Source organism: Lampetra fluviatilis, chromosome 1 (genome assembly GCF_964198595.1).
Source record: "Lampetra fluviatilis chromosome 1, kcLamFluv1.1, whole genome shotgun sequence".
Taxonomy (NCBI): Eukaryota; Metazoa; Chordata; class Hyperoartia; order Petromyzontiformes; family Petromyzontidae; genus Lampetra; species Lampetra fluviatilis.
Genome location: NC_136275.1, coordinates 2,115,297 through 2,129,693, shown reverse-complemented (window position 1 = coordinate 2,129,693; position 14,397 = coordinate 2,115,297). Strand labels below are relative to the sequence as shown.

At 45.5% G+C, this 14,397-nt stretch overlaps 1 protein-coding gene across 1 annotated transcript in view; it reads left to right on the top strand.

Annotated features, from left to right (window-relative positions):
• Window positions 1–14,397, top strand: part of LOC144950339 (prolow-density lipoprotein receptor-related protein 1-like) — a 274,971-nt gene that overhangs the window by 72,782 nt on the left and 187,792 nt on the right. The window contains exon 3 of the mRNA XM_078880487.1: window positions 11,781–11,903. Within this exon, the coding sequence (XP_078736613.1) occupies window positions 11,781–11,903 (123 nt within the window). The remainder of the gene's footprint in view (window positions 1–11,780; window positions 11,904–14,397) is intronic.

Genomic DNA, 14,397 nt, shown 5'->3' with positions numbered 1-14,397 from the left:
TTTCTCTTATACAGCCCACTTTTGCCCCGTGGCGCGTTGCATTAGGAAGTGTCATCACGAGAAGTAGTTTGTTTTCGTTCTGTCCGTGGCTTGCTGCTTCTCTAGGGCTCACCGATGCACTTCCGCCTCATAGCAGGGAATTATTGGTTCAAATAAATATCCATTCGGTTGGGAATCACCCTGTTGTGTAGCTCTCTCGAAAAATTGCTGCGTGTGACTGGGATTAAAGATGGGAAATGTCACCGAGACAGCGACAAGCCCTCACGTGTTTACTGATGTTGAGTGTGTTTTATTTTTCATACTGAATAACGGTTGTGGTGGCCCCCTCTCACACGCTCGTATATACGGTGTATTGATTTTAAATATATGGATAGAGATTGGGCATTGTGCCCCCTGTTAGGTGTGGTCAATTTATGTTCCCCAGTACACCAACGGCTGGTGTTTTGCGGTAGAGGATTGCTAACCCAGCAGCTGCGTTTGCAATGACATCTGCGGGTTTTGCGCGTGTTGGCCTAAAGCAGCGGTGTTTACGTGCGTCTGAATAGCAGAAGGAAGTCGGCGGGCTGATGACTGCGGCTTGCATTTGTGTCCGCACTAATTGCTCTCTTCGAAGCGCCTCTCATTTAGCATTTCAAAGTCGCACTTCCACTCACACGTACGCCGATCGACTCTGGCAGAATACGCTCGACAGCCGGAGCCTGGCTTACCGCTGTACCGTGCGCTCCCGTTTTGTAATTGCTCCGTTCGCGGAGAGTGGTGGGCACACCGGAGCCCCCCCACCCCCCCGCTTCCCTCGCTTCCACACTTATGGTGAGCAGCATTTACGATGCCCGGACGCTGTCTGCGCTACGTGTGCAAGCGCACCACTCGGCCGGCGGAAGTCTCGTGGAGACTGAACAGAGTTGTAGAATTATCATTATCGTCGTCGCACGCTTGCCGGCAGTTCTTTTGTGCGCACATTTTGTTCTTATGCGAAGAGACTTTTTTTTTTGTTCACGGTGCGATTTGACCTTCCGGTGTCGTCCTCGCACGCAACGCAACACGCGTGCGGCGTTTCTCTCGCCTCCGCCGTTGTTTCCGTCGTGGTAAAAACGGAGCTCGCGCGCGCATTGCTGTTCTTCCCTCGTTAGGTCAAGTAGTCCCGCTCCTACAAATGACCTCCCGGTATGCTGCGGGTCCATTTGTATCGTTCTTTCACACGGTCGTTTGCTTGTACAGGGGGAAATAATATGGGTGCTCCGCGTGACGCGATGTGAGCCGTGTAAAATGGTTGTGATCCAGGGTTGATGTGCAACGAGTCGAGACTTCTGTTAAAACGCTGTCCCATCTTCGCACTTTAGCAGGAAAACGACACTCGTGAATGTATGGGAGCTCATTACCAGAGTACGTGCGACATGGCTAATATGCACATGTTGAGTGGCCAGGTATGCAAGTTCAAGATTCATCTTCTTGGTTCTTTCGGTAAAGTCACGTAGAAGGGAAATAATACAATAATAAGAAAAAAACATCATAAAATAATTCTCACGACGTTTCGGCCACAACGCAAGCAGCCGTCCTCAGGCGAAGAACAGGTCTGTTGGGAAGACAGCAACGTCGTGAGAATTATTTTATTATGTTTTATTTTTATTATTTTATTATTTCCCTTCTACGTGACTTTACCGAAAGAACCAAGAAGATGAATCCCTGCAGTCACGAAAGCTTTAAATCGAAATTTAAGTTCAAGCATATTTTGTTGAACCAGGTGAGGACTCTCAGGGTCAGATTAGTCTAATTTACAAGAGAGACCCTGGTCGCCAAAGTGAAAAAGGCAAAAACAAAAAAACACAGCAATGAAGTCAAGAAAAATTGTACACGCAAACACAACAAACGTTGTGCCGTATCGTCACGTGAGGAATTGCGGCGACACAAGGCACAGCAGTCGTGCGGTTTGCGCATCGATGCATGCCACGGTCTGAGCAGGCGGCTAATTAAATTAGCCGCGGAAATGATGCTCAGGTAGGGGCCTTAATAAGCAAGGAACTGTGGGAGGCGCGGTGATGAAGTGCGATCGAGGTGCGATGCACCCAAGGTGCCGCACGTGTGCGGTGTAGAAGTTCCAGGTGCAGCGAAATTCATCGTGAGCCCTAATTATTTATTTTATTGAAGCGTTCTGGTAATATATATATTTGTACCAGAATGTGTTTTTTTTTACTCAATCAAAAATTTGCCAAATGCCATTAATCACCAGGGCACTGTGCTGCCTGGGGGGGTAATCCTTTCCTTGCCTGGCTTCGTAAGCATAATCACATTCCATTTAGCTAGAGGCACACGCAGTCTCGCGCTCTTCTCTCTCGAACCACAATGTGCAAATGAATGGAATAACTAAATTGCTTCTGAAATTACTATATGTGCACACATGGCGGCTTAAAGTTATAGAACCTCCATTTAGCCTGGACATGAGCATAATTGTTTTCCAACATTTTTGTTATATTGATGTCAAATCAAGATTATATTTACACCAGCGAGTTCCAAAAGTGATACATATTTGAACAGGGCTCTAAAGGTGCCCAAAGAGTTAAACTTTTCCCGTGGACGTTTAGGAGTTATTTGAGTATGCAAAGTTCTAATGTTTAACATTTCCCTCCTCTTTAGTGTTTAACTAAAAAATGAAACATAATGTCGTTTGCGACTAAAAGCTTTTGTAGGTCGTGCAAAATGTAATCATTAAAAAATCAAATCTAAATTGCTCGCCGTGCATAGGAAGTACACTGAACAAAGAACACCGTCGGAATGACTCTTCACGTATACATTCAAAAGTTTGTTTAAGCACGACACATTATAGCAAGAATATCTCCAACGCAATTAATATCTCTTGAATAACCTATTTCACAATGTGCATTTTAAATATTTATAGTGGAAATGTTTTACTTGTAGGAACCCACTGTAGCCACCAGCCCACAGGAGATTATTATGTCCGTCCGTCGTGCAGGGTGGGGCTGGGTGGGGAGGGGAGGGTGGGGAGGGGCTGGGTGGGGAGGGTGGGGAGGGGCTGGGTGGGGAGGGTGGGGAGGGTGGGGAGGGGCTGGGTGGGGAGGGTGGGGCTGGGTGGGGGGTGGGAGGGGTGGGGCTGGGTGGGGAGAAGCTGGTCACCCCGTGGTGCCCTTATAAAACTGAACGTTTAACCTACTCACGCCTACTTGTGCCCGCCCTCACAGTGGAGCATATTTTCGGAATACACCACGCCGCCGTTGACCCTGGCCATTGACCGAGCAACCCAACGTTCCTACCAGCTCCCTCCGCAGGAATGTGTTTTTGCTCAACACTCGAAACCACTGGTGGCTCAGTGGCAACGATGACTATAACATGATGATGGTAAACTGAGTCAACCATCCACTGGAATTTAACATTGCAACTTTCAGAATGTGAGCAGATCCCTCTGCCACGGCGTTCGCCAGCAAGATTCATCGTTTATTTGAGAGCATATCAACGATTCATCCTTTATTTTCCCTGTTAAACTGTTTTCATATGCACTGTCACAAGTCCCCATATCCATTTCCAGCATCAGTGCATGTTTCCAATGTTCATTCTTCATCATGTCTTGTATTATGAAGAAAGGCCAAGACGATTTGAAAGAATTAAGGATTTGAATTGGGAGCAACCGATAACGTGACCTTGTTTTAGTGGGTAGGGCATCCACTCAGGAGGGAGATGTTAACGAAACTTGAAATAAATGTTAAACGGCAACGTCGCGAGCAGTGACACGATCTGATTTTGTCTGTCGAAGATTCTGCTGTCAGATTTTGCCCCCGCTATTGTATGTAAAGTCGCTGTATTGCACTCAGTTTTTGTTCCAACATTCCTTGATTTGACTGGCCTGGTGGTGGCTCAGAGTGGTAGAGCGAGAGGCTCGCAATCGGGATGTTGCCATTTCAAAACCTGGTTGGGAGTTGATTTAGCCGGTCATCGCTCCGGGGTGGCTAACATAAACGTAGATTTTTAAAAAATTACGTAGAACTGCTTTTTGTCTTTAGTTTGTGGTCCTTCCTCCGCACCTCCGATTAACACAGTTTGCTACGCAGGGTGCGAAAGAAGTTTAAAATACGGTACATACATAACATGAGTGACACTATGTGGGTAGATCAACAGTGGTCGTCTCATATATGAACTTGTCCCTGTCATAAGAATGAGGTTTTTTTTTTTTTTACCACTGGCTCAGGACTTTAAACGCAAGATAGGCAGTGGCTGAATGCAGGAAATAACTTTTTAAAAATGTACCTAGAGGGGGGGCTTAGCCCTCTCTGAAGGCAACCTGCCACTGTGAGACTGCATGGGAATACGTCGCCGCCTCGTTCGTGATTATGGGATCCAGCCAACGGGTTCCTCCTCCTGGGAGTGAGACGTGCCCTGCCACGCTGCCGGCTTAGCAGTGCTCACAGCGCAAGCTCTTCATTATCGGTCAGACATGCGCTCCCGTCTTGATTTGAAGCTTTCGTGACTGCAGGAATCCATGCTCTTTGGTTCTTTCGGTAAAGTCACGTGGGTATAAAATAAAATACGTACGAGTACGCGCTCCCGTGGCTGGCCCCGCGAGCGGCATCCAATCGGATCAAAAAAGCGCACAGCGACGCACATGCAGTGTAATGCGCAGAACGAAAAAGTTTAGCTTGCAGGCGTTTATGATGATAGCAAGCCGAATAACACATTCGGGCCCCGTGTGGAAAGATAAAGAGAGAGAGAGAGTGCCCTTCTTTCTGTGACGTATAGGCGTGGTTTACATGTGCTTTACAGCAGTGGCGGCTCCTGCAAAATCTCTCAGTGGGGGCAAATGTCTGGATGATTGATAAGGATAAGGTCCACCCATGCAATGGATAAATTAACAGCTTAAGCATGTAAAGGCAACTTCACTTCTTTAATATTAATTGAAAATAAACTGACTCTTACAATACATCTTGTTTGTTTCTATCTCACTATTATTACAATCCACTCAGTTTCTTTTATTAAAGATTCCACTAGGTGGCGACAAATAATTTTGTTGACTGAAACGTGCTACGTATGATGACGTAAGCACGTTAGTGCGAGCCCTCCCGGAAGCCATAGAGAATGCATTGCAGCGCCCGCCCTTCGAAAAAAAACATCTTTGAATGTAAGTCGATGGGGCCACTCGGGGCGATTCTCAGCCGGAGTGAAATCGCCCAAAAAGAGGCGGTACTCCACAGAACGTGACATGACGCTGATTGGACTATATCCAGAGGCTGACAGTGACGGCTAGCATAGCTCTGTGGTTGAATGAGATTGTTAATGTGATTGAAAAAGTCCCTTTCACACATTGGTGGTGCGTCGCCCAATCGCCCTAATGAAGAAACCGCCCCTGCTTCACAGGGAAAAACATGTAATTGCAGTTCCATAATCTGTTTATTGTGAGCCTGATGGTAAAGAAGGACGTTCTGTTTATTATGTGCTGCGAGTAATTATGTCAAGGGGCCACCTCAGTGTGAGCCTTTGTGGACGAAATGGACAAAACTCAGAACAGGGCCTGAATGAAATCCTGTTTCTCTGTGTCCCAGCGTCTTTCACTTGGTTAGCAAGACACAGCGCAGTGTAGGCTGTCTCAATGAGACACAGCGCTGTGTAGGATGTCTCAATGAGACACAGGCTGTGTGGGCTGTCTCAGTGAGACACAGGCTGTGGAGGCTGTCTCAATGAGACACAGGCTGTGTAGGATGTCTCAATGAGACACAGGGATGTCTCAATTGCACACAGTGCTGTGGAGGTTGTCTCAATTAAAAACGTGCACCCAGGGTGATCAAAGCCTTTCCTTGTTCTGCTCTCTGTTCTTGGAAGGGGCTCATGAGAGCCCTCAGCAATTATTTTTTCCGATTCGGTGTCCATTTGATAAAATCACGCCGACAAGACGTATTTGTCCGAAAAAAAGGCTTTTTGGTGACATTTAACTCAAGCGTCAACTCGCCGCGCTATTTTATTTATTGAAATGGCAGAATTGTGTTTTCACGTTTCACAAAATCCGTAAGCTTACCTTTGCATTATTGCGACGTCTTTATCCTGGATAAAAGTAGTATTGTTGATATGTACTCCAGGGTCCCATTAGCATCACGGTCAGCTTGCATCCCCTGGTTTCCCCTCCTCCCCTTCCTCCTCGACTTTTGGGACTCTGCAAGGTCCAGACCCTGGGGTGAATATTGCCATAGCTGTCCCATCGCAGCGCGCGCAGCTATGAACTGTGCATTCTAAATAGCCAACTCACGCGCATGCAAGAGTCATGCGCAATGGCCACTCTTATATTCCCAGGGTGCGTGTATGGTTGTTTCTGTTTTGTAATTAATGTCTCTTTGAGTGTTCATATTTGTTTAAACTCACCAGATAACCGACCAGGTTGTTCTGTGATAATGATCTGCTTGAAATCTGGAGGTTGCGAGTTCAAGCCTTGGTTGGGGGTTGACTCAGCTCATCATCCGACTGGGGTGTTGCTAAAACGAGTATCACTTTGTGGTGAAATCAGTGGTTGTTGTCCAGTAAATCGACTCAATCCCTGCCAGGGGAACGTTACATTTCCACCACTGGCTCAGGGAAATGCGCGCTGCAAAAATGCTCATTTAGGCAAAGCAGTCGCCAGAGCTGCATTTATATCTGCAGGTCTTAGAGTGATTGTTAAAGGAAATCATGCACACCGCAGGTTTGTCTATTGTGTGGTCTAATTTTACTGAAATCCTTTGTTTTAATAATTGGAAAATTGCTGCCATTCGATACGAAAATTGAATCTTGACTTAAAGTTTTCGTGACTGCATGAATTCCTATTCTTTGGGTCTTTCGGTAAATTCACGTAGATAGGTTCTAAGATAATAACAAAATAACAAAAACCTACTACGTTTCGATCGCAACACAACCGTTTCGATCGCAACACAACCGCTTGTGTTGCGATCGAAACGTCGTAGTTTTTTGTTATTTTGTTATTTTCTTTGAACCTATCTGCATGACTTTACCGAAAAACCCAAAGAATTGGAAAATTTAATCTTCAAGTAAACAAATACATTTTTGCTGCGAGTATTTATAATAATGTTCACTAATTTGAACATATTTGCGATGCTTTATTGTGCTAGGTTACAGATGCATAATTCATTTTTTGCAGCCGTGAAGTTATATTGCTATGTTATACAGCGATATTGCACTGCATCAAATTCATGAGGATTTGGGCTGAGCCCTGTCCATCCCACACAGAGAGCCGCCTCAACACCACCTGTGGAAAGGGGGGGTGTCCCAGGAACACCATGGTGGTGAAATGTTAACTACCTCGCATGGGGTTTGATCCCAACCCGGATTACTGTATATTTGGAGTTTGCCTGTTCTCCCCGTGGTCACGTGGATTTTTCTCCGAGGGTTTTCCCTCCACATTTTAGAAACATGTTTTAGAGTTGTTGGCTGCTATTATTGTCCACCTGATAAGCCACTTCGTTGTGGCCAGGTCGCTTCTGAAAAAAAAGTTATTTAGCTCAGTGGGCCTTACCTAGCAAAATTAAAAGTTTTGTTTTGACACACACACAGAAACAAGGAGACAAAGGGGAATTATGGTGATACATAATCAGTGAGACTGAGATACTTTGAAACTCTAATTGGACGGCTTTGCATATTTATAAAGATGGAATTTGAGTTGCAACCAGACCGAGATCTGCATAAAACTCAAAGGCCCATTGAAATCTGCATTTCAATGAAGATGTGAAATTACTTTTTGATAAACATGTCATATTCGTACCGATGCAACGGCCACGAAACCTGGATCCTGACGGAAAGGACACGCTCAAGGGTGCAAGCGACAGAAATGGGCTTATTGCGCAGGGTGGCAGGGCTCTCTCTCTCTCTCTCTGGGATCGGGTGTGAAGCATGGCTATCCACCAGAGACTCGACATCCAGTCGGCACTACTGAGCGTGCAGCCAGCTACAGTGGACTAATCATCTGCTCAGGATGCTGAAAGAAAGACTCCTCCCCGGGAGAGGTTCAAAGGACGTCATCTAGGCAAAAGACCCAGAGGCCGCTCGCGATCGTGCTGGAAAGACCAGGGTGGTGTGCCTGGCCGAGGGGAGACCACGGATCATTGAGCCACAGTTGATGCCCCTGGCAGAAGACAGGGCAGGATGGAGGAAGGGCCTTGGTGGAGTCGCTGTCCCCGCAACCCGATTCGGTTCGGAAAAGCGACCCGATATTGATTGATTGATTGATAAACATGTCCTCTTCCTTCATTCAAACTCCACGGTGTCTCTCTGTTCGAACAGGCACTGGGTCCAGCACTTATCTCTGTTCACAGCCCTGAATCAGAAGGGAAAAAAATCACACATCCCGTGGCAGAGGTCTTTCTTTCAAATTGGACAATAATTAAGTATTTTCCTCCCGCCATGGCGTATTGGCAATTTTGTTGATCGTGCAGAAATTATGGTGCCGGGTTGACCCTTGACCAAGACGAGAGCCCACAACCTTGTGATTGTGAACATTTCAGGAACCACAGCACCACCCGGCTGGATTTTTCTTCGGTAACGTGATAGAAATCATCATCCCCAACGTGTCTAGGGCCATTGATTTCTCCTCTCCACCTTAATTTATGAGTGCTGGTCTGCAACACGTACCATTGGTTAAGTAGAGTAGAGACTGTTGAAAAAAGAATGAGTTATACTTCCATGAGTCGAAGGCCACTTAATCCCACATCCATTTGTAACGTGTACCCCTGCAAACTTAATACACAGATTGGTTTCTCTGCCAATATTTACACTCGAGGCACTTGCACTGTAACTATCACCAACACGTTAAGCAGAATATATCTTATTTTTGTATGTATTGCATGTACGTTGAACTTCTTTCGCACCGTACATAACTTTGACTCGGTCACTTTGAGATTTGCCTCTTGCAGATGAGCAGGCTTTTTGCAGAAGCTAGGTGAATTGTAGGTGGCTGGGGCAGGAGAGTGGTATCTGCTAGGTCTGCGTATAATAATAATAATGTAATATCTCATTTCCCCAGTCTCATTGGGACTCAATAATTTTATTTGGAAAAGTGCAACGTCGGGATAGTTAGCTGGTTCCTACTGAGTGGGAGGGAGATGAAGAGTGCCTGGAGAGTAAGTCCAAACGTAGAAGCTGAATTTCACTCTGAATTCATACAGATAATCCAGGAACCTGCTTGCCGCACTATCTCCTCCTCGTCCTCCTCCTCGCGACCACGTGGCTGATCGGCACGTTGGTGGCGTTGATGCGTGTGGCTGACATCTGTGAGAGCCGAGATCTTTGTCCCCACAGTGCTGGATTTCAGCTGTGCATCGCCACGCCTGAATTGTATTCAGCGTTTAGTATTTAGTGCTTCCCTTGCGATATACATATATACTTCCTTTTTCTGCCCTCGGAGGCACAACGTAATTGCATGCTCTCGTCACGTCACAATATCATTTTTTTTTTTTACAGATGCATTTCCCTATCATTAAATGAACGTCCGTGTGCAAAATTACGATGAAGACATTTTCTTTCTTGGTATAATTGCGTATCTGGTTGTCGAGGTGGAAGATACGTGGCGTTGCAGAGTCCTCGGGGGTCTAAGTAATACAACGTATGATGACAATTTGTAGGCATGTGACGGAGCCATGGCAACATAGACGAAGTCCTCATTAGGACATTAATGTGTTGAACATTCGTCAAGTTCCTGTTATTTCTTCCTGGCTTGTATGCGTAACTGGATTTTGCAATTTCAAATGCTTCAATTCAAAATCCTTTCACTAGCTCAAACCACTCTGGACCACCTTCTCTCAGCCTACTCCAGAGGCACCCACATGTCCCCTAAATGCCTCTAGGATCTGGGCATGTACATCTTCTCTATGATCCTAGGTTGAGGATTCGGTCAATGGGCGACTGAGCATTTTTCCGCGTGGCTCCCCCATACTCTGGAAAGCTTGTGTTTAGTCTGTGGCTATTTATAAACACATCTTCATAGCGTCTCTACGCTTCTTCCACTTATTGAACTAAATAGATGATGTTGTTGTTTCACGAGTTACTTTAATTTGCCGCTGTATCTCGTACGGCGCTTTGAGATCCTCGATGAAAGGCGCTTTGCAAATTGAGCGATTGTTTTGTTTATTATTAAGCGAGCGTTGATGCGTTTCTTATCATCTCCCGTTCACAGCCCCGAGACAGTGGCGAGGGTAATTTCACATTCCATTGGCGGGCGGGCGGGGGGGTGAACCTTGACCTCCCCACAAATTGGTGCCCATTTTATTGCCCTCAGAGGGGTAATGGGCCGAGTCAACCCAACCCCCCCCCCCACCATACCCCCCCAAACTGGGATGTGTTCTCCACAACCTTCCGACTGTGAGCCTCTCACTCTTCCTGGTGGGAAACGAGTTGGTTATTTCCTGAACATCTAAGGCCATACCTAGCTATATTGATTTGCTGTAATTGTGTCTGTGGCAGCGTCATCCTCGTTGCAATCAAGCCATGAATACACATGCTATATTGTGGAGTTTGCATAATGCTAGCCGGGACTTTACTTAAAGGTGTCATAATTGTGCATTGCATATCGGCTGCTGTCATTTTCACCGTGGTACTGCCACAGTAACTCTGGAATGCACACACACTCTACCTTAACTAATTGGCTGTGTCCGTAATCAAATGATCCATCACAGGATTTTCACAGGTTTTTTTCTCGTGTGTCTCACCATTGCCAGTCCACTTAGTCCATTTGGGTTTGAATTTCTTCAGTCATTTTCATTTCCTGCGAATTGTTTGATGTGCTAGTGTTCAGTTCAGTTCAATTATTAGGTATATCCCTGTGAGCCATTCGGCTCTTGAATCGGGTGCAACCGCAACAAACAAAAAACATGAACAAGAAACATCTTAAAGTGACTACGTGCAAACAGAAAAATTCAGGAAAAAACAGCAAAGTCTTCCAGAAAAAGCATCGTATATCAACGCTGTGTGCAAAAATCCCAGTGGGATGCAAGTCAAACAATAACAACCATAAGACAATTTTAATTAAAGTTATCAGTCTAACTCTGTACTACAACAAACACATATGGCTAAACCAAAACGTTTTCGAAATCACCAAAATAAAGCCATAAAAACAATGTAACAGTGATCATAGGAACTGTGATTCAAATTTAACAATAAACGATATACATGTAACATGTACGACCAAACTTTGCAGCCATAGCTGGCAGCATGAGTCACTCCATAACAGCAGGAGTATCAGTAGTGTGGGTTGTGCATATGTACAACACTGTACGTGTGGAAATGACACCAAACACGGCCTTGAAGGAATGATTGTACGCAAATTAATTGCGTATTGCCAAGGAGCTGCATGGGTCAAAGCAAATATAAGCAAAGGTCCACTCTGTCCGCGCGGACAAACAAAATCATATTTGGAACCTGTCACTCCGCTGGCGTTTTACAGTCGTATTAATTGAGCAGCATTTGTTTTGCAGATCATCACCTTTCTATTCAAATAGGGATCTGTTTACCGTTCATAGCCCATTTTTGTACTCGATGTGTTTCGGGGCCATTTATTTCGTTCTCTGAAATATTGACGTTTTTGTCTTTGTCTTGCTGTTGCTATGCTCACGGCACCACGGGACATCCCTTGCGTTTAGCCAGGCATCTCGCTAAACGCGGCCATCCGTGTAACACATCGAATCAACTTAACCAAAAATTGGAAACATTGGTCAATAACATCCTTGGTGTCATGCAGGTGCTATAAAGATGTCACTGATAGGATGGGTTCTGATTGTATTTCACGCTTTCGGTGTTTTGTTCTTCAGCCTCGAAAACCTGCAGTCCCATGCAGTTCACGTGCAAAAACGGGCGGACGTGCATCTCCCTGGGGTGGAAGTGCGATGGCGACGACGACTGCCCCGATGGATCGGATGAATCCGCCGATGTCTGTGAGTGGCTGGAGACGCGGCGCCGCGCTCGTCGCTCGTTACGGAGCTTTCGTGGTTCAATTTCGGCAAGCCGCCTCGGTTAATGAGTCCACGGTGGCGAGATGTTACGTCCCTCGCCTGGTATGCAGGAGGTCGTGGGTTCGATCCCAACCCTGACACATGCTGCATTTTTGGAGTTTGTGTGTCTGCCTCATCATCATCATGATCACGGTTGCTAGGAGATGTTAACTACCTCGCCTAGTATACAGGATGTTGTGGGCTCCAGCCCAACACTGACGCCTGCTGCTGTATATGTGGAGTCTGTGTCTCTTTCTCCGTGGTGGTCGCGTGGATTTTTCTCCGGTTCCTCCGGTTTTTCCCTCCATATTTAGAATGAATATGCGTTGAGGGCTATACATTTCCACGTGATAAACCACTTCGTTGGGCTATCATTTGTGGCTAGGTTGCGTCAGAAAAAAAGAGTTATATAACTCAGCGGGCCTTCGCTGGTAAAATAAAAATAGTTTAGTTTATAGTTTTTATTTTTCGATTTGAAGCTTTCGTGACTGCAGGGATTCATCTTCTTGGTTCTTTCGGCAAAGTCACGTAGAATGGAAATAATAAAATAATAAAAATAAAACACAATAAAATAATTACTTTATTTCCATTATAGTTTTTACTTACAAAATCCGCATTCTGCTACAAAAGCAGTGGTTCCGTTGACGTTCGAAACGAGTAGGCTGTTGTGTGTGCTGAAGCATTAGGTGATTTGGAAACGCATGGCGATCGTTGATCCAGAAGGGCCCCTCCTGAAAACGAGTCTCGAGGTTCAGTAAACAAGCATGTGTTGCTGTGTCCTGTTTCTCAGTCATAATGACTACAGTACCATTGGCTTTACCAAAAAAAACACAGCCTTCTCCCTCTGGCAATGCCTAATTGTTTCCTTAGCCTTTGAAAATGCATGCCATCCAGAAGTCATCTCATTATTCCTTCTTCAAGAGATACAAATTTTTAAATAGCATATTTTATTTATACAGAATATGCATTGCTGAACGTGTATTCCCCCCTTCATACTTTGATTCCATTTTCCCTATTTACCCTTTTAAACATTTGATTGAGCAAACTTCGCTTTTTCTTTTGGCAGCTTCCTCATTTTCCAAGACTATAAAAATGCAAATTCGTACGCAACGGTGGGTGAACATGTTTGACACGTTTACCAAACGGCAATGTCTTAACACTTCTCGGGCCACGGAACCACACGATCGCTCCATCGCATAGAAACTAAACCACGTGCAACAATGAACAGGAAACTTCCAACGCTGCGGCATCAATAACAGATCGTATTATTAAGCTTGTTTACCCCGGAGAGCCTCACCGACCGAGTCTCATGACTATGTTTCAGGAGAATCCTGCCAAAGTGTTTTGCAGCCGGGAGTGGCGATTTCTCTGTATGTTTCCTATCATGTAATTTGCGCATAACGTCATTGGTATATGTAACATTCACTCCACTGTGAAGCAGACTGTACCAACATTCATAGTTAAGACACCCGTGGGATTAGAATGTCACAGATTGTGACCAACGCTGCACATCATACAATATCACTTCAACTCGAGCAGCGCTTGAACTCAGAGGCGAAAGGCAGAACGTGACTGCCACTCTGTTTCCAGTCATGTCCAAGCCGGGTTACGCATCTTGCGCGCGCACGGACACACACGCGCGCTGTGATAACGTTCACTCGGCGCTTTGCACGCCACTCGCTGCCCACTCTACCCCAGGGCGACTCTGCACACTGATGTGCCCATGTATGTGCAGGTGACCTTTTGTCTCCCCAGAGGGAGCCTCATTTGCCCGTGACACACAGTCTCGATTGCCGAACGTGCTGAGCAATAGTGAGCACTGTCGTCAGACGAAGCGTCTGCCCCGCTTGCCTGATGTTGTGTACTTTGTATCCATGCCCGGTTGCATAAGACAGCTCAGGTACATTTTTACTTTAATTTACATATTGGTCAGAAGGACGAACGAAGTAAATCAAACATTCAGTCGTAAGTGAATTTGTACAACGCCATACGTCTGTTTAAAGAATGTGTAGTATTTCAATATTTCAACTTTTTATATAACAGAAAATTAGTTGCATTATTGTAAATTCTCCAGTACATGCGGCACATGGGTTAACATGAACATCTTAGGGGGGGGGGGGTGAATGTCTGCATAATATTTTGACATTCAATACAATAAACAGCATTGGCAGAATACCTGCTCATGTTTGCTTGATTCATACCTTCAAAAAATTAATTACTTCCTGAATTGCCATTTATAGCTGTCACGGAGTGTTTGCCACTTTGCTCAAAAATTTCAAGTTAATTTGTGTGTCGTTCAGGGGGAGTGGTAGCGTTCCGGTTAGCGCAACGGAATCCGGCAGCCCGAGTTTGACTCTTGCTCATGACAAATGACAGCGGAGAATTCATCAACCTGTCCTGGGCCTCCCCAAGGTCGACCCAGCCTGTAAATGAGTAC